This window comes from Echinops telfairi, unplaced genomic scaffold, assembly GCF_000313985.2.
Source record: "Echinops telfairi isolate 266 unplaced genomic scaffold, ASM31398v2 ScPeMD7_7410;HRSCAF=8448, whole genome shotgun sequence".
In the NCBI taxonomy this organism is placed as follows: domain Eukaryota; kingdom Metazoa; phylum Chordata; class Mammalia; order Afrosoricida; family Tenrecidae; genus Echinops; species Echinops telfairi.
In genome coordinates, this window is record NW_022111310.1 from 17,786,823 (window position 1) to 17,807,070 (window position 20,248).

The window sequence follows — 20,248 nt, forward strand, 5'->3', positions numbered from 1 at the left end:
CATCCGTGTCACCCGGTTGTACGTGTAGAAACTGTTGAATCGGTGTGTTACTGGGTGTGTTCTCATCGACACTAACATTAAGAAAACATAGAAGGGAAAGGAAGTCACCTTTCAGGGGCTACCGGAAGGGAGTGTGCATCAGTGGCCCTGGGTGAGGCCTGCACTCTGCCTTTTGAACCTGGGTCTCCGGCAAGGCCCCCAGTGTGCGCCCTGTGCCTTTCGGCCTTGCTGTGTGGGCAGGTGTGGGAGGGATTGCTGGGCGGAGCAGTTACCTTTTCTCTCCCCTGAAGAAAGCCTGTGGTTTTCAGACGTTTACAAGGCCTTTTTCCACCCCAGCCGCAGAGCAGCCTGGCCAATCACAGAGGCCTCAGGGTGCCTAAAGGGGAACATCCTGTCTCCTGGGGTGACTCAGTCCTCGCAGAAATCTCACCGTGGGGACCCGAGGAAGCTGTGCGTCACAGGCAGCTGTGGTCACAGGCTGGAGTTTTTTGCAAATGCCCCTCAGGCCCCTGAGCTTGTGAGCCTTGGCTGAGCAAGGCCTCTGCCTTCTATACAGTGTCCAGGTGTCACAGAGCCCTGTCCCTGTGCCAGCGGGGCACACTCGGGTCGGTCGGTCAGTCAGTCAACAAACCCACTCAGTGAGGAGCCAGCTTCCTGGGCTGCTGAGTGAGAGAGAGCCAGGCTGGGCCCCACCCTCTGGCTTCTCCCCTTGCCTCTCCCGGCTTTAGGGGTTCTCACTATTAAATGGGGGCAAGGCCACCTGCTCTTGCCACCACAAGAGAAGTCGTTCTGCTAGGCTGGGCCTGAATCTGATTACTAGTTGACCCCATTGGCTTCTGAGAAGAACAGCTTCAGAACTATCACCCTCCCTCTGTCCTCCCCTCTTCCTCACTGGGGTTACACTTCGCCAACCTCACACGTGGGGTGCCTAGCTGCACAGAGCAGCACTGCTCCGGGGCTTCCCAGCCTGTGACCTTTCTGCAGCCAAGCCAGGCCTGTCCTCAGAGGAGCCTCTGGAGGGAGGGTGGAACCACCAACGTTCCGATTAGTAGTCTAGTGCTTAATCAGCTCGGCCACCCAGGAACATAACTTAAAATGTTTTTAAACTTTAAAATGATTCCTGTGGTTTCCTGTTGTGTGCCATGCACGGCACCTGCTACAGGGATACAGAAATCACTCAGAGTGCTCCAGTCTCGCAGAGGGGTGTACAACCATGCAGCGCTTACACACGGAAGATGCTTTGAACAGGGTTTGCAAGAGGAAGGGATTCCATGCAGAGGGAACAGCACAGGCAAAGGCCCGGCGGCCCAAGCAGCATTAGGAGGAAGGGGAGAGAGCCTCCCACATCAGCCAAAGGCCAGGCTGTTGCAGGCAGCAGGACTTCGGGTGCTGAAAGGTGGGGATTTGGTGAAGGCTCCAACCATAGGGAAGGGGGAAGGGCAACTAGCCCCAGGAGAGCCCCTTTAAATTCAGTCCCCCTGCCACCCCCACCGGCCACTTTCTCCAGTGCCCCTGTAGGCAGGGGCTCATTTTCTCTGGTACCCCACCAGGCTTCTCTGTCCCCTCCTTTGTGGCTCCATCTCTTAGAAGCACCAAGCCTCTGGGTCCTCCCGTGCCCACAGTAGCCAGACAGCCCACCTTGTGCCTCCTCATACCTTCTCAGGCCTCTGCCCACGTGGGAGGACCATCTGTTCACCCCTGGCATCTCCCGGATGAAGAAACTGAGGTGCAGAGAGGTGGAGGGCTTTCAAAAGAGCTCCCTGACAGGAAGTGTCGTCTGGGATTCAACCCAGGGCGCTTTGACACCGAAACCAAGAGTGTCAAGCTAGTGGGGCTGGGAGGGAAAGGAAGGGAGACCTCCCCTGACACCAAGTAGCTAGACCCTCCAGAAAGATCCTGAGCTCAGCTGTCTTCTGAGACCCTGGAGGACACAAAGCTGGTCCCTGAGGGTCTCCTGCCAGCCCTGAGGATGCACAGCCCTGCTCCTCCGCCCGTAGCCCCCAGTCTGTCCTGCCAGCCTGAAAGGTGGGCTGCCAAAGTGGGCCATGCCTTCCTGGGACTCAGTCTGCTGCCTCCTGCCCGCTCCCTGTCCCACATCTTCTCCAAGGCCCTCAGCAGTCTTGGAAGTAGCTCTGCCGCTGCAGTTGGGGACAGCCAGGCCAGAGCGGGGCCAGGCTTGTCCAAGTTCACACGGAGATCAGGCCAGAGCTGGGACGGGAATGCAAACAGGCCCGGGGCTTGACAAAGTAAAAACCCGCCCCCAAGGGGAGTGGGGCTCCAGTAAGCCAAGGGAGACGCCATCCAGCTGCCGTAGCCGTGACTTCCTGGCTGGGCTGGTCCGGCCACCCGACTGTCCCAGCGAGTCCGTGAGTCTTTGGTCCAGCGGGAAGGCCACCCCTGCCCTCCTCCGCGCCCTTACCTCTCCCGGGCCTCCACCACCATCCTGACTCAGGGTCTTTGTTCCCAACCTGGGGAGCCCCCTGCCTCCATCTCGCCCTGGCGTGCCTCCAGGCCGCTCTGCCAGCCAGAGCTGCTCACAGACAAGCATCGCTCCCCACTCTCCCCGCCCCGCCTCCCTGAGGCAGCAGGAAGCGCGCAGCCTGATTTCCTACAAGTGTCTGCGGCAGAGCCAAGCAGGACTGAGGCGCTTAACCCCTTGCAGGCCCTCTGTGGGTATGTGTAGGCCAGGAAAGGAACTTTTCACACCAGGATGTGGGGCCAGCTCGGCTAAGACCTTCTAGGTAAGGTGAGGAGACCGACCTACCAAAGAACGTAGCAGTTTGGCCAAGGCCACGGGGATGCTGACCTGGCGGGAGGCGTCCCTCAACCCAGGCCCCTTCCCCTGACCCCAACCCCGGAACCCTCAGGGGCCAGCTGTGCAGTGTGAGCTCTGACTTGCTGTTTGCTGTGGGTCTCCCCAGCTCCCACCCTCATCTGCCCACCTGGGCAATCCGTCATCTCCTGAGGCTGCAATGATCCACACCACCCCACCTGCTGGCCCTACTCCCAGCTGGGCATTCAGCTACAGGGACTGCTCTGGCTGTAAAATGCCTTCACAGGGCTCATCAGAGGGCAGTGGCAGTGTTCAGACTTATCCCAGTGGGCTCGCCAGCCTCTCCCAGGCTTCTAGTCCATGCATTCACCTGTACCAGGTGCTTTTCAAGCTTGCTAAGCACAAAGTTAGCAGTTCAAAACCACTAGCTGCTTATCGGGAGAGAGATGAGGCTTTCTTCTCCCCTAAAGATTCACAGTCTGTGAAACCCACAGGGCCAGTTTTACCTTGTCCTACAGGGCCGCCAGGAGTCCGAATTAATTCGGTGGCAGCAGAGTTTGGTTTGGAAGACAGGCAAAGCCCTCGCTCCACTTTAGTGGACAGACAGGTATATGACGTGAGGGACAAAGGTGTGAATCGAATAGGGCAGAATAGGCAGCTTTCGACTCACATGAAAAGGCTGGGGCTCACAGAGATGACAGAATCTGTCCCTGGGCATCATCGATCTTAAAATCTGGTGGATTGACCACGTGGTAGCTGGGATGGCCTGGGAGACCAGCCCTGGGGTGGAGAGGCCTGGGTCTGGGCACTTCCTGTCCTGCATTGCAGCAGTCAGGGTGGGGCAGGTGAGGAGGGATGGCTGCCTATGGGCATCATGATTGGCTGCCTGGCTTCTTTGAAGAGGCAGCATTCAACAAGGGACTGGGAAGAAGAGGGGACCAGCCGGGCAGCTGCCAGGAGGTGTGAGAGGCAGAGTGTTCTAGAAGGGCAGGCGCTGGGCTTGCCTTGGGGACAGTCATGCTTTGGTGCCTACGACAGACTCAGACAAAGGGAAAAGGGCAGGGAGCTGGGGCCCGAGAGCAGGGCATAGACTCTGGGTTCCCCACTCAGACCCCTCCCCTGACCTGGAGATCCTGATTCAGGAAAATAAACAGACAAACAAAAGCACTATCCACAAAGCTCCCCAGGTGGCTGAGGATGGGAACTCCCAGTGGAGAGGAGCGAACAGGGCCACTGGAATCCATGTGGATCTGCATTCCCGTCCTCTTCCTACCTCTGTGCCTGGGAAGCATCGCCTCCCTGAGCCTCAGTGTCTGCTGGAAAGTAGGGACAAGAAGGGTAGCCAATCACAGGCCTGCTGTCGAGGTCCAGGGGTGTACAGTTATCAGAGGGCAGGGCATAGGGCATGGCTGTTACTGACCGAACAACTATGATTAGCATCCTCACTCCTTAAGAACAGCATCTGATCCCCTCCAGGGTCTGGGTCTTGCAAAGAGGCAAGTCCCCTTGGATGACTGGAGCAGTTTGTGGCTGATGGATATGCTGGCTGGCTGGCTGGGTGACCAAACACTCCAGAGGCCAGCTTGTGGGTATCTGGCAGAGTCAGGACTAGACCAGGTGCCCTGAACAACCACCCCTCCAGCCCCGCCCCTGCCTTTTTTTTTTCTACATCTGGGTGTTAGAGGGGCTCTATCTGCAGCCCTCTCTCCAATGTGCAGCTGAGCCAAACCCTAATAAAGCTGGTCCCTGCCAGCTCTGGTGACCATGTGGGCCATTGTGTGAGGGGCGGGCTCATCTGACACCCTGTCACTCAGTCACCCTCCCTCCCTGGTCATTAACTCAGGCAGCGCTGCCATCAACGCCAGGTGGCTGCCACTGCTGGGCATGCCCCATGGCCCTGGGTAACCCCAAACCCCTCTTTAGGGGCAGCTGCCTAGCACCAAGAAGAACCCCTTCTTACCACCCTTAAGCCTGACCAGACACCTCCCTGCCTTCCCCTCCTCTTCACCAACAAGCCAACTCTGACTGCCCCACAGCACCCAACCCAAACCCTCCCTCCCACCATCACCAGCTGTACCACCTCCTCCCTAGCTTGGCCCCTCTGCCATCCAGGTGCATAGGCCAGAGTCCACTGTCACTCTGGGCCTGTCCCTCTGCCCTGTGCCTGATAACCAATCTACCCTCAGCTCCTACTGGTCTGGCTTCCTAGCCCTCCTCAGCCTTTGTCCACATCTCTGCTGGACTCCCCTATAGCAGTCTGCAACAAGCCCTTCCCCACTGCACCAGAGGGATCATCCCCAAACAGAAGCTCCTACACTCCGCCTGCTATGCTAAACCCCTCTGCTGGCCGCCCTGCGTGCTGTGCGCTCAGCTCTCCACACCCTCTCTGTCCTCACTCGGCCCCTGGCTGCTCTTTGGGTGGGTGCAACCTGCCCCCGGCATCACTCACTGCACATCGTCTCCCCATGAACCATCATACAACCTGCAGAGCTCAGTTCCAGTAAGCAGCCCCTCCTCAGAGACTCATCTGCGTTCGGAATTCAGCGTTGCTGTGCGTGATTATTTGGCTGAGGTTGCTGTCGGAACTCAGCTGTGACCCTCGCCATCGGATCCCCAGCATGCGGCACAGGCTTGGGTGGACACACAGCAGAGACTCAATGAACACAGTAGGCAACCACCTGGCCCTGGCTCAGTGCCCCTCACAAGAGCCCCCCTAAACAGAGGCCTCAAGAGCCTGAACAACTTGTCCAAAGTCACCAAGCTAGTGAGTGGAGGACAGAGCCGGGTGTGAATGCCTGCGCTTGGTGTTCAGTCCATTGCACCCTTCAAAACGGCTCATATTGCCTGGAGCTTATTGCCAACAAGTTGCGGTTCCTTCAGCCCATGCTCTCTCTGTACAACGAGGCTCTGGTCCCCTGAAGAACCTTTCGGTTTTCCAAAGGGCTTTATCACCCTTCACTCTGCCAGAAGCTTAGGAAAAGCCCTGGGAAGGGGGCAGGGCAGGGGTATGAATGCGTTATCTCCCTGTCATGGAGTCATGCCCATGCATAGTGACCCTATGGGACAGGGTTCCTAAGACTTCGAGATCATGGGTGGCTCCCTTCATGGTCAGGTGAAAGGCCAGACAGTTTGGCCTGGATTCGGGCTCAGAGTGACCTGCTCCCAAGCTAGAGGTCGGCTGCATCGCACAACTGATACTGCAGCCTCTGAGCCTCATCCCCTGGCAGGCTCCTCCTTTTCATGCAGGCAAAGGGGAGCAGGGGACCTGCTGTACGGTTCAAATTCAGGGACCGGGGAACATCAAGGGATCTAAAGTCGATGGTGAGGAGGGAGTAGAATGCCTGGTGGTGTCTGATCCACTGTACAGAAGTCAAGAGGAATTACTGAGAGCTGAATGATGGTGGGCAGGAGCAAAGTAAAAGGAAATAGAGGAAAGAACTAGGAGGCAAAATCTATAAATAGAGGCATACATATAGATATGTATCTATGTAAATATATTCATATAGAGAGATAGGGGTATTGGGCTATGGATATATATATTTATAGGGTAAAGCACTAAAGTAGCAGAGAGACTTTGGGCCTCTACTGAAGTCTTCCCTCAACACAAGAACACTTTGTTCTAATAACATAGCACTGTGTGATGCTCATCTTCCCAACACAATCGCCAAAGACAAAATGGGTGCATAAGCAAATGTGGTGAAGGAAGCGGACAGTGCCCAGCTATTAAAAGATACAGCATCTGGGGTCTTAAAGGTTTGTAGTTAAACAAGCGGCCATCTAGCTGAGAAGCAACAAAGCCCACGTGGAAGAGGCACACCATCCTGTGTGATCATGAGGTGTCCGTGTCAACAAGACCAGGTATCAGAAGATCAAAAACAAACAATTATATCATTGTGAAGGAGAGGGCTTAGAGACCCAAAGCTCATCTGTTGATAAGGGTGCAGTGTAGCGCCGACAAAACACACAACATTCCTCTAGTTCTTTAATGCTTCCTTCCCCCACTGTCATGCTCCATTTCTACCTCACAAATCCTGCTAGATGGGCATATGTACATTGGTACAAATAAGAGCTTTGGACACATGGAATCCAGGATAGATAACCCCTCAGAAACAGTAATGAGAGTAATGATTCCATGTGGGTACGGAAAGGAAGGGAGGGAGGGGGAACTGACAAAAATGATGGATGTATAACCACCCCCCTTGAGGGGGATGAATTACAGAACTGTAGGTGAAGGGACACATTGGATGGTGTAAGATGGGAAATATATATATATATATATATATATATGAAATATAGATATAATTTAGTAAGGGTTCATAAAGGTGGTAGGGTGCGGGAGGGAGGGAATAAAGAGGGGCTGATATCAAGGGGCTCCAGTAGAAAAAATAGTATTTTGAAAATGATGAGGGCAGCATCTGTACAAGTTCACCTCATGTAACTGATTTATGGGTTGTTATACTATCTGTAAGGGCCCCCAATAAAAAGATCAATAGACAAACAGAAAAGCCTGGCATTTACTAATGTCCACGTGTAAACAGTCTCACTCTGGCTGATTTCAAGCTTCCACAGATGTCACTGAACCCAGGATTGGGAAGGGATGTGCACAATCAGCCCACTTGGGCTGACACCCACACATTGTTGCACTTCCCAAAGTAAGCACTAGCTAATCCCAGTAAGAGCTGTGTGTTCTCAGGTGAGTGGCTGAACCTCTCTGGGCCTCAGCCTTCTCACCTGTAAAACAATGGAGACAACAACAGCACCCACCTTGGGGTGAAATTGTGAAAGCTAAGTGAAATCGAGGTGAACAACTGTGCGCTGGGTGCTAGGCTCGGTCCTGAGCTCTGGGTGCGACAGTGGTGATGGAACAGGTAAGGGTGCCCGCCCTGCCAGACCTCACTCCTCCAGGCAGGAAAGCCCTTAGCATGGCGGCTAATATGATCGGTGAGCGTTACGATTATTATTATTTCTGCCGTTGCTATTCCAGGCCTTAGTTCCTCATGTGCAAACCGAGCCTGTGAGCCGAGCAAAGGCTCTCTGTGATGTCACCTCATTGGCAGTCCTGAGGGGCGTCTCCCTCTTCTCCCTGAGGCTCTGAGAACTGAAACCAGGCGGGTGGCAAGAACCCAGGTCTTCTGATTCCCCACACCCGGCTCCTTCCCACTGAGGAAGCACAAAAAGGGTCCGGCATTTAGCGGATGATGCGAACACATAGGAAATACTCTCCCTGCCGCCCCTCCAGTGGGGGTAAATCAGAATGTTCAAGGCGGCATCAGCTTCCAAACATACCGTATCAGCAGGGGCCCCTACAGTGCTGGAGGGGGTCCTAGTTTCTACAAGAGCCCTAACTCTGGCGCCTCCAGTGGAGTGTTCAGACCATGGGAGTCGTGGGAGCTGATGAAATCCCCTCGCAAGAAATAGCCCACATCACATGTCTCAAATGCAAACCGGCTGGACTCTGAGAGGCATGGTGCCACATTGGCTGGCCTGGCAACAAGCCACATAGAGTTTTCCCAAATAGTATGGGTCCCGTGTTCATCTTGTAAGTTAAGCCAGACGTAGGGCCCCCCTATACAGGTGGGCAGCTTTCTGCTTTCCTGCCAAGGAAAACGAAACAGCTTAAAAAGAAAACCCACCAACTCCAGAGGGGGTGAAATCTAGGAAGTTCTGGTAAGTATCTAACCTCAGTCCTTCCTGGTTCAATTGCAACCCATCTCTTCTGTCCTAGAGGGCAGGAACAATGTCTCTTTTCAGCATAGACTGTCTCAACCTTTCTTCTCAGTTCCAAATACCCCGGGCATGTTATCAACAACTTTCCTTTCCAACGTTCTCACTCAGAAACACAGTTTTTAAGCATAGGAAATGACCGTCTCCACCCTGTCAGCTCTTTGAACAAACGCGGAGGAAAGGAGTGGAGATGAATTTCGTTCAAGGTCGCAAAGCAAACAGGTTTACATTCTGCCAGTGCCAGTCCCATCACCCTGGGGAGAGGCAAGCTCCGAGCCCGTGGCCCTGCTGTGCGCCCCCTCTCTGAGTTTGTCTCCCCATCTAAATACCAAGAAGAGATTGACTAATTCTAGAACCCGAATTGCCCACCCCCACGCTGGCCCTCGCTCTATCCACCCTTCCCCTGCCAAAAAGAGGAAGAGAAACTTGCTTTTGGAGTCGTGGGGAAGGCGCTAGGCTCCGAGCCTCTACGCTGCTAGGGCTGTTGCCTGGTGAGCCAACCTCACGCAAATCCTGGAGGGAGCCCCACCTCCCTTGGTAACCACAGCAACTCAGCCACGCCTTCGGCCCAAACACAACCAGAGGCCCCGCCAAGGACCACCCCCGGACTCCCGGGGGACCCCTCCCCACCCAGCGACCAACTCGGGCTAGAAAGAGAAAAGGCCAGTGTCCCCATTGCACGGAGATGCAGACTGAGACCGGAGTGCGCAGCGTCCATGCGATCTGGGTTAGGATTCGATCGCGCGCCCACGGCTCCCACCCATTCCTGGCATAGCGACCCGTGCCCTTCGCGGGCGCGCGGGGATTCCACGTGGGGGAGACCGAGAACGCTGCCGTCCCAGCAGAACAGAGCCCATCCATTCCGTCTACTCTGCTTCCCTTTGCCCGGACGCAGAAACCCAGCTCGGTCAAGGGACCAGAACTCGGCCAGAGCCCACCGCCAGCCCCTCCCCACGCCTCACCTGCTGGCGGCCGCGGCGCGCGGGTGGTTTCCTGGAGTTGATGGGCAAACAAAGGCCTCCAATCGGGGCGCGGGGCGGGGCGGCAGTCTTTTTGCCTAATCCTCCAGACCCGGTTGTGGTTGATGCTGGGCTGCTCGGGGAGGCGGGGCCTTAGTCAGATCCACCAATCGCAGCGAAGAAACCGCCTCCGGCCCGCCCCCAGGGACTCTAAATCGGGGCAGCGGGCTCCCAAACGCCAAGATTGAAAATCCCCAAACGGGGCGGATGCGTCCCGGAACCTGCACCCACGAGACTGCAGACAAGGTCAGGAGGGTAAGGCGTTTGTGCAAGAAGGCCCAGAGCCACCGAGAGGGAGAAATAGCACCATTGTATAGCCTGAGCGAACTGCTTACTTACAGTAATAATAAACTTTTCTTGAGCACAAAGTGTCAGGCACTGTTGCAAACTCTTACAGTCTGATGTCGCTGCTGCTCCGTGTGGCACAAGACTGACTCAAAGCGACTCAGTGTCAGGCAGTAGAGCTGCCTGCCTCATCTGATTGTCTAGGCTGAGATGGGCAGGGGGCGCCGAGTGGGGTCCTGCCCGCTCAGAGCCAGCACTTCAGTGTTGTGCCACCAGGCCCTTTCCTAAGAGGGTGGGAAGCTTGTTCTAGTCCAAACCCCGTTAGACAAGCAGGAAAGCCCTGGGGCAAAAGAGGACCAACCATTGTTCCTAGTGACGCCACCGCCCAGACTTGATGAGTCACTGAAGCCAGCTTCACGGTCATACAGGTTTGAATCTCTTGTGGTTATGACGTCCATGCACCATTCGAGGGCTCCCCACGTTTCAGTGTGTTTCACCAATTACAACGCCCTTCTCTAAAGAGTGGTCTTCCCTTTCGTGGAAAGCAGGAGGGAGTCTTGCCAGCCAGGTTTCTGAAGAACACTGGTTGTATTGAAGATTGACCTGCTGCTCCTTTTGGTGGAGATCTGACAGCAGTCGAAGAAGAAAGGCAGCTTAGGGTGTCTATCCTGGACCCTTGGCACTTTGGCCATTTGGTGCCACTGAATTTCAGGAAAATGGGAGCCAACAGCCCCACCTATTAGGCTTGCTCTCAAACCCAACTCCCTGCCATGGATGACTGAGAGGGCAGGTACAATTGCCCGCTGAGTTTCAGAGATGGTCACTCTATACTGGTAAGAAACCGCATCTTTCTCCCTCAGAGAGGAGGATGGTTTCGAACCACTGATCTTGCAGTTACCCACCCAACACATAACCACGACGCCCCCTGGTCTCCATGGGATTGCTAGGGGAGTAAATAAATTAAAAATTAGCCAGGCTCACAGTATAGAAATAGAACTCATTTGAAGAGCCACTCGTCAGTCATGTTGCTCTGTGATGGCTTTAATGATGTCCTGAAGCTGGAAGCTGTATCGCTGGCATTTCAAATAGCAGTAGTGATCCTATAGAGGATTGGCGACGCGACTATGGTGCTTCCAGACAGGAAGAAGGGTGGGAAAGGCTACTTCTCAGGGATTCGCCACTGAGAACACTGAAGAGCAACAGAACACTGCCTGGTGCAGCGGCTCAGTGGAGCCTCGGTGGTTGGAAGGCATTCCAAATAGGACCGAGGAAGAGCTGCCCCCTCAACAGACAGCCAACCTGGATGGCGCAGGGAGAGTCATCTTTCCAAACAACCTGGGTGGAGTAACGCTTTCAGGACCTTCGTTTGCTCATTGGGACATGACTCAAAATTAGAAACAACAAACAAACAGCTGCAAATGGCAAATAGTAATTGGAACGTGGCTATACAAAGGAATCCGGGGAAACTAGCAAGTCATCAAAAATGAAAAGGAACAAGTAAAGATGGTTAGCCTAGGCATTCGAGGGCTATGGGGACAAACCCTCACCTGCCATCTTAACCGCAGTTAAAATTAATTAGCAATATCCTCATTTTGCAGATGAGGAACTTGAGGCTCAGAGAGGTGCAAACACTTGTCTAGGACCACACAGCAATTGAACTAGAGTCTGATCTCAGAGGTCTGAGGCCCTGACAAACACCTCTTGAAGCCAGGAAGGCGACTAAGGGACGAGATGAGAGTATAGAGATCTCCTGGGAGGGGCTGGAGTCTTTGGGGAGACCAGCTGCCTTAGAGGTTCAGAGGAATCCATGGCCCTGTTTGCTTAGGCCAGGGAAGAGAGGCATTGGGCCTGGCACTGGGGCCACACAGTGGCTGCTTTCTGCCACAACCTGCCCTGCCCACCACTATGTGCCTTTGCTTCAGACCCTCTACACCAGTGGTTCTCAGCCTGTGGGTCACGACCCCCCAGGGTTCGCCTGATTCATCACAGTAGCAAAATGAGTTATGAAGTAGCAACAAAAATAATTTTGTGGTTGGGGGTTCACCACAACATGAGGAACTGTATTAAAGGGTCAAGGCACGAGGAAGATGGAGAACCACTGCTCTGCACCCTTCTCCCAAGGGCAGTGCCTGGCAATGGGAAGGAACTGCTTTGTCTGTACAGGGAATGCTGAGATATGTATGACTCCTGGTCCTAAGGCCTTGTCTAAAGGCTGGCAGGTGAATGAAAGCCCAACCCGAACCCCTGGCCTTAAGCAGACAGCACCCCAGTGGCCCCTCACGCCAGTCTAAAGCTCCCTCTGCAGGCCTGTACCTGGGCTTCCTCCTCTGCCCTGTTCTGCCCCCACTCCCTTAAGTGAGCCCTGGGAGACCTACCAAAACAGACACTTCCCTGTGTTTTTCAAACATCCTGGAACTTTCTACCATCTGACGCCCATCACATACTGTGAAGGTATTCGCTGCTCATACTTATGTTTTGCCCTCAGACCTGCAGGGAAGGTGCTCTGAGATGCGGGCAAGATTCATGTCCTTGCACACTGAGTGGGGTCTGGTGTGTGACGTTGAGAGTACCTCCATCTGCGCCCCCACCCCAGCACCTCCACAGCCCCAGACCCCCCTGCACACAGCACACTGGCTCCTAACCTTGTTCAGGTTTCTTTATTGAAAAATTAAAGTTGTAAGCTCTGTATATAAATACACTGACGTTGCTGGTCACCTGCAAGGCCTCTGGGATGGGTGGAGGGGTTAGGGGAAGCTGGCGCTCTGGAGCGCTTGGCGGGGGGTGGGGGGTGAGCAGGAAATAAATAATAAATATCACGGAGTATTGATACCAGAGCCGGGGGCGGGGTGTGAAGGGGAAGGTGCTTGATACTTATTTGTGGCACTAAAGGTCCTGCTGCCCCCCCCACTCTTGCCTGGGGATGGGGTCCACACAATCTCACTGCGACCTCACTCTAGAGGAGGGTGGTGGACCGTGTCCTATAAACACCCCCCTGTCCAACCTGAATGGGCCAGGCTGTGGCAGGTCTCCACCGGAGGTGCTGAGATCCAGACACCCACCCCTCGCCCACCCCCACATCCCCCTCTCATAGTCCACATGGGTACGGAGTGCCTACTGCACCGGCACACACCAGGGCCTGGCCAGACCTCTGCTGCCCAGCTCGGGTCCAATGGGCCTTGAGATGGACAATGTCTTCCTGCCACTCAGGCCACGCAGCCCTGGGCCCTCTGAGTGTGGGAGGGAAGAGGGGCCGGGGCCGGGGGCCAGGCAGTGGTGGAGTGGCGTGGGGCCCCGGGGCCTAGAGCATCACGTTGAACTCGGTGACCAGGAAGTCGATGGAGTCTCGCTCCTTGGTCTTGAAGGCCTCGGCAATGATGCGGGCAGCCTCCCGGTGCTCCTTGCCACGAAGCGTCAGCCCGTTCACCTCCAGGATCACGTGGCCCACCTTGAGCTGCCCACAGTTGTGAGCCGAGCCGCCTCGCTGCAGGGGGAGACACCGTGCAGGGGCGGGGCGTGTGGATGGCTGGGAACAGGGCCAACCCCGCCTATGATCTGCACCCTTGCCTGGATTAGGAAAACAGACCCAGCGAGAGCAACCCAGGACCACCTCTGGGGCGTGCGGGGCGTGGTCCCCAGGGCTCGCAGGGTCTGTGGGGACACACCTGAATCGTGACGATCCTTGGCAGGGGCTGGCGGGTGTTAGCGCCGCCCTCGATGGCGATGCCCAGGGTGGCCGCACTCTTCTTCACACGGACCAGGGTGGATGTAGGATCAAGGAGGCCAGGCTGTGGATGTGAGCAGGAGGGCATGGACGAGGCCGCCTTGACGGACAGGCCTGCCTGGGAGGCTGGGCTGGGCATGACACTCTCCCTGGGGCCGGCAGGGCTTAGCCAACAAGCTGTGTGGGAGTGCCAGGATGTGGCAGGCCCTCAGCGCTGTGCTGTGGGCACTGCTGGGGACTGAGGCATCCCTTTTGACCCCTGGCGGCCCTGTGGGGGGCTTTGTTGTGCTGGGATCTCTGTGGGAGCAGACCACTCTCTCAAAGCCTCCGGGGTGGGGTGGTGGTGATATGAGCCACCAAGCTTTTAGTTAGCTCTCCTGCTGGGCCCTGTAACCCCTACAAGACAAACCCTGAAGGCTTGGGGTCTGAGAGGCTTGTCTGAGCTGGTCTGGTGATGGCTCCAGGGCTCCCACCCCAGCCTGCCCACCTCCAGACACTGTCAGCCACCACGCCACGTGAGAACGGAGGGGACCTGAGCCAAGTCCATCCCCAATCTCACAGCCCTGTCACTCAGGGTCAGTGGCAGAGCTAGGACTTACACTGGCCCTTCCGACCCCTAATCCAGGGTTCTTCCCAAGGCCCACATCCCTCCAGGGATGGAGGCTTAGTACCTCCCCTGGGAGTCAGGCCATGCTGAAGCCTGGCCCCCTAGCCTCCCCACTTACCGGCTTGGCAGCCCCCTCTGCGGTCCTCTCGTTCCCAGGTGGCTCCTTGCTGCCCCTGCTCTTGGTGGATGCCATCTGCCTGGCTCCACCGGGCGCCCTGGCCTCCGTCTCACCAGCATCCACACCACTGTCTTCGCTCAGGGTCTGCCCACTGTCAGACAGCTGCGAGAGCGTAGAGGCTGCTGGGGCAGTGGGGTTGGAGGAAAACAATGGTTCATGCCGCTGGGTCCGGGAGGGCTTCAGGGAGGGAGTGACGGAGCTAAAGTTTAGACGACAGGGCTGGGCAGGTGAGCAGTTCACAGGCAGAGATATCCCCCTCCCCACTTAAAACCCCACCCCCTCAATCAGGCCTGCCAGAAGCCGGTCACTTGTGGGACTTCTGCCCGGACTGCCCAGTCCTCCGCCTCCTCCCAGTGATTGAGCCGGATGTCAGACATCACACCCGGCCCATGGGGTGTTGCTCAAAACACAGCCAAGACAGTCAATTTAGGTTTTATATCACCATGAAATGTCTAAGGTTCTCAAAAAACTAAAAAAGACAGTCAGGCCTGGTTCCACGCAGGCCCCCTGAGCGAGGGGCGGCCGTGGGTTCTCTGGTGCACCTGTGTGTGAGGCTCGAGGTTGAGAACGAACACGACAGAGTCGGGCAAATTGGCCTGGTCAGCAGCATGGTGCTCAGCCTCTCTGGTCTCGTTCTAACCCAGGACCATTAACGGCTGTCCAAGGGACTGCCCTAAAGAATAACAGATGTGGGGCAGAGTGATGCGGTCAAGAGCACAGATGTGAGCCAGACTCCTTGGCTGCACAACTACTTCCTGTGCCACGGTGTTTCCACCTGTGAGATGGGGATGCTCACACTGCCAATCCCCCAAGTATATCCCCGAACATGACGGAGCACTCGGTAGCACAAAGTTATGAACACTTCATCCATATAACCTAAGACCTAATGAGTCACTGGGCCTGGGGGATCAGGACTACAGTCTTGGGGGGGGGGGGCACAAGGACACGTTGAAGTCCACAACACCAATGCTCTACATGCTACTTTGGGGGAACGTGTCTGGGGTCTTAAAAGCTCGTGAGCAAACTGATCAAGGATTTGCAAGGATGGGAGGGTGGGGGATGGAGGAGAAAAAGGAGCTGATACCAAGGACTCAAGTAGAAAATGTTTTGGAAATGATGATGGCAGCATATGTACAAATATGCTTGACATGACTGGAGTATGGAATGTTATAAGAGCTGTAAGAGCCCCCAATAAAATGATTTAAAAGCATTTGTTTTTTTAAAAAAAAGCAGCTCATGAGCAGCAGCCATCTAAACTACAAGTATCAGTCTCTCCGCGCCCAAAGGAAAGAAGAGTGGTGACATTTAAGGACAGACGGAGGCTGTCCCGTGGACTAACAAGCCAGGTGAACATCAGCCTCCACAACCCTGAGATCAGGAGAACTGGCCGTGTCCGCCCTGCGAGAATCCCACGAGAAGGGCCTGGACCAAGGGGAGGAACATCGCTATGGAGACCCAGCAGGTGTCAGACTGAGACGGGTAGAATCCTCAAGACTAGGGTCCTTTGTCACCCTTCAGGTCTGGAAAAGAACTCGCCACCCTGTGTAACGCTTATCAGCCAGGTAAGATGGAAAAGGGCAGTGTTACCCAAGACAAAGCTCAGGGTATGGAAAGCCAGTGCAGAGGGGGCAGTGGGGTACGTGGCGGTACATGGAGGGGCTTCCATGCATGCACAGAGACCAAATGTGCATGAGCCGCTCAGGAGACCTTCACCCAACAATGGACAAACAAAGTTTGCGAGAGCGCAGCCACTTCCACGGGGCTGTTTAAAAGCAAGGAGAGCACCAGGGCTTTGTCAACAGTCAACTAGTCTCACGAGGGCGGTGGCTGGAGAACTAACGGAGCTCATCACAGACAGCTGGCAATGTTGGTGCTGCACAGCTATTTGCTCGGCCTTGTGTGTGTGTACCCCGAGCAGGACCTGGTGGAGAGGCAGGCAGTGGTGGGGATTTGATCACCCTGGGCCTCTGTCCCACTCCCTGCTTCCTCTTGCTGAGCTACTGCGTGCAGGAGGGGCCTGACGTCCTGGCCTTGGCCTGAATCTCAGTCCGCTGGCTGCCCAGCCACAGAGCAGGCCCTCAGCTAACGTCTGCAGACCTGCTGGGTCTCCTTCTGGCGTCACAGGGAGACCCACATATTGCTTTGCCCACAAGATGGCAGCAGAAGCCAACAAAACACACTTACTCTGTCCCGCCACCCCCCCCACCCCAATATATCCATTCTCATAAAATTCTGTTGTTTGATCCCATGGAGTGGGGTTGTACAGTCATCAATGCTATCAGCTCCCACCCCCCACCCCCCCATCTCCGCAGTTGGACCTCTACTGGGAATCCAGTGTTGCTGGGGTGGCTACAGGGGAGTCACGGTACAGGAACCCCACCCTCCCAGCACCGCTGCAGGGCAGATGTGGTAGATTCCCTGGAGCAAGGGCAAAACTCAGCTCAAAGAGGGAAGCAGTGTGTGGCCAAGTCACAGCTGGGAGCATCTGGATCTTTCACATTTGCGGCTCTGCCTCCAGGCCCACCTTAACGGACTCCTGGCTGCTGGGACCCTGAGCCAGAAGGCCCCTTGGGGAGCCCTTGGTTTGACCCCTCCGCAGGCAAAGAGGGACCATGAGAGAGGGGCTAGGACCAGCCTATGATGACACAGCCCGGGACCCCAGGGCCTGGGCTCATTGCCCTCTGGGCCCCCACTCACCTCTGGCCTGAGGCAGGGCTCTGACTTCATTCACGTCCGGCTCGCTGTCCGGGCGGTGCACCTCCACCATGACAAAGTGCTGGTGTGTGCCCGTTTGCTCTGGGGGGCCGGAGGGCAAGGGCGGCGGAAGGCAGCCCCCAGGAGCTGTGGCCTCTACAGGAGGGCTTTTCGGGTGCGGGGGCGACTGGACCCGGGGGAAGGGACCGATGGGGTGCTGGTTGACCAAAGCCAGGTGGGTGTCCAGTGGCCTCTTGGCGCCGGGGTTGGCAGGGGAGACGGAGGCATAGATGGGGGAGGAGGGTGCGTCCTGTGTGGAGGAAGCCCCCGGGGAGGGCACGGTGCCTGCTGGTGGGCTCCGGTTCCTCGGAGCGGAGAAGATGATGCCCAAGTGGGATGGCTCGGAGGGGGGCGGCTGGAGGTCCTCTCTCCCTGGCTTCCTTGGCTGGGCGAGCGAGTGGTCATGGCTTTGGGCCAGGGGTGGCGAGGGAGGTGGTGGCTTGGAGGTCAGCAGCCCCTTGGAGGTGGACTTGACATCATCCTGCCAAGAGACCCAACAGGAGTAGCAAGAGTCAGAGCTCATGGTGGCTTGGGCGCGGGGCGGCCCCTGGAGCCCGAGCGGAGCCAGGCCCGGCTGGAATTCGGTTCCTGTGATCTGCGCGTGGCCGCGCCGCTCTGAATAATGCAATGCCCCAGTGGAAAACGGCTCACCAGCATCTCAGCAGCTGATAAGCGTCAGGATCTTGGCAAGGGTCTCTGGGGGAAGGCATCACTCCCTTTGGGAATTGAAGTTCTTGGCATGAGCTAGGGCTTGTCACAGGGAGGATGCCTTAATTAGAGGTGGGAGGAGGAGTAGATGATGACCTTCAATGGATGCCATGGGATCCTCCCTCTCCTTTTCCAAATTGACCACCATCCGTGTCCGTGACTCATCCCCCCAGCTTCCCCTCCAACCTTCCCAGCTGCCAAGGTCAGCCTCATCTCACAAAGACACGCTGCTTAGGGGTCACTCTGCCTGCTGGGGGGCACGGCAGAGAGGCAGGTGGGGCTGCTGTGTGGCCCCAGACAGGGCACGCCACCTTTCTGGGTAATAGGAAAATTGTACCTAGCCAGCAGAGTGATGTAGGGATTCCATTAGCAGATGCAGGGCGAGGGCTGCGATTGCTACCTGTCCTCTGCCGATGGCAACACCCCACACCTACAGAGCGCTGCCTGCCCCTCAGCCTCACTTCTGCGTGCTCTACATACGCCCCTGCCCCTCGGTGACCCCTTGGCACTCACCATAGGCAGGCCACCCTGGCCATCCACTCCCGTGCCATGGACAGAGACAATACGGCACTGAGAGGTTATGTCGTGTGCCCAAAGTCACACAGTACATGTCAGAGGGAGGGTCTGAAACCAGGCAGCCTGGCTATGGGGGTCCACGGGACCCAGGTGCTGCCGTCCCAGTGACTGCTGCAGCCACATTCAGCATCTTCCTCTGCCTCCCCAGTTCTCCCCCACTTGGCACCATGTGTCAGCACCTGCTGGGAGAGTCAGCACCCATATCGTAGCAGGGCAAGCAGAAGGTGACTGAGTGGCCAGACTGAGAGCTCCCAGCAGAGGCTCAGTCCTTCTGCCCATGCCCCAGGCTCCAAGCTGGCCCCAAAGGGCAGAACCCAGCAGAGGGTGAGAGCGGGTCTTACCAGGGAGACATCCGGGAGGGGGTTGACACTGCCCTGGGCAGCCTCGCCAGTCTCCTCCAGGTCCAGCGTGTTCTAGAAAGGGAGAAACAAGCGCGGTGAGTAGGTATCAACCCAGAGGTGAAAACTGGCTTGTTCTCCAGGTCACTGCGTCTAGGGGGCATGGCGACCCCTTCACGTGGGTATGAAACTCTGGGCACACACTGCCCTTCGGCAACTCACTCGTTGGCTCAGGCTGGCATCAAGTTCTGACAGTCATTTGGAAACTCATTTGTGTCTGCGGCTTGCTGATGATTTTTTAGCCCCCGCCCCCACTCAGCCTCACCCCCGGAATTAGCTGGAAATGCCGTGGGCTGTCTCTGGCCCCCTGGAGCTGAGCCCGGAACCTCGCTGGCAGCTGCCTCCCCACCACCAGCGATGGAATCCAGGGGAAGTGTGGAAATGCCTAGGTGGAAATGGGAGAGTATGGGGAAACAGCTCTCGTTTTCATTTTATGGTTTCAATCTTTAAATGGGTGGTTTAGGGTTTAAACGGGCACGATTTTTGCCAAACTGGTCCTCTCTTCCTTCCTTCAGCCCCTGGGAATAGCCTAATGTACAGGGTCCCCTCACACTCCCCCATGGGTAAGGGGACCAGACGTCCCGTTTTTGGCGGGACAGTCCCGATTTTTTGGTGCTTTAAAAAAGTCCCGATTTTTGGAAAGAATGCACGACAAGCTAGGGAACGGTCTATTTGGTCCTTATAGACCAAATTTTTAATCAAGAACACCCCCCCCTCCGGTCAATGGTGTCCCGCTTCAAATCTGGTCACCTTACCCTTGGGGCACCCCCCAGAGCAGCTCTGGGGAGGCGGCTGAGATACCATGGCCACCTCTGCTAGGCGTGGGGATGAGAGGTGGGCATTCAGTGGCACAGGGGCCCCTGAACAGTCTCTGCACAAAAGGGAGTCAACCTTGATTTGCAGGGTTTAAAATTATTAAAGGGAAAAGGAAAAAAATACACAGCTGCAGACGATGTGTTCATATATAAACAGATGTGTGTGCCGACAGCCACATCGAGAGATTATCAGCCTTCTACCACCTCCTGCCACCAAGTTGATGCCAGCTCATGGCCACCCTACGAAGGGTTTCCGAGGCTTTGTAAATCTTGACAGGGAGCAGACAGCCTCACCTTTCTCTGGCAGAGCCACGGGTGGGTTTGAACCACTGACCCAGGGAGGCACAGAGAGGGCAGACAAGCATCAGAGCTCTGGCTACTGCCTCTCCCACCTCCTGCAGATGGCCCTGGGGAAGTGGAGTGAGGATCAGGCGACAGGGCACAAAGCGACCGAGACCAGGGAGCTTGGGTCATTAATTCATGAATCACCACGTGTTCCTCGGGCAGCCAAGGCTTTGGGGGGAAGCTTGGGTGGGGATGCAAAGATGAAGGGGTCTTGATCCCTGCCATCCAGCAGAGAGCCATGCACAAAGCAGCTGCTCCCAAAGCCTTGCTCTGGGTCAGTGGCAGGGCTGGCAGAAGGAAGGGACAGAGAACAGGCCCCTGGGTTCCCAAGACTAAGTCTTTAAA

General features: G+C 56.2%; 2 protein-coding genes across 5 annotated transcripts in view; both read right to left on the minus strand.

Annotated features, from left to right (window-relative positions):
* AKNA (AT-hook transcription factor) overlaps positions 1–2,494 on the minus strand; it is a 49,835-nt gene extending 47,341 nt beyond the window's left edge. The window contains exon 1 of the mRNA XM_045296608.1: positions 2,420–2,494. The gene's annotated coding sequence lies outside the window, so the exon portion shown is untranslated. The remainder of the gene's footprint in view (positions 1–2,419) is intronic.
* Positions 2,495–12,886: 10,392 nt separating this feature from the next.
* WHRN (whirlin) overlaps positions 12,887–20,248 on the minus strand; it is a 92,455-nt gene continuing 85,093 nt past the window's right edge. For 2 of the 4 annotated variants that reach the window (XM_004712545.2, XM_045296665.1), the window contains 5 exons: positions 18,687–18,758; positions 17,005–17,542; positions 14,248–14,426; positions 13,464–13,586; positions 12,887–13,282 (listed from right to left, as the gene is read on the minus strand). In XM_004712545.2, the coding sequence (XP_004712602.1) occupies positions 13,100–13,282; positions 13,464–13,586; positions 14,248–14,426; positions 17,005–17,542; positions 18,687–18,758 (1,095 nt within the window). In that variant the 3' untranslated portion in view covers positions 12,887–13,099. Of the gene's footprint in view, positions 13,283–13,463; positions 13,587–14,247; positions 14,430–17,004; positions 17,543–18,686; positions 18,759–20,248 lie in introns of all 4 variants that reach the window. The other 2 variants (XM_004712544.4, XM_045296664.1) reach the window with 1 other exon arrangement.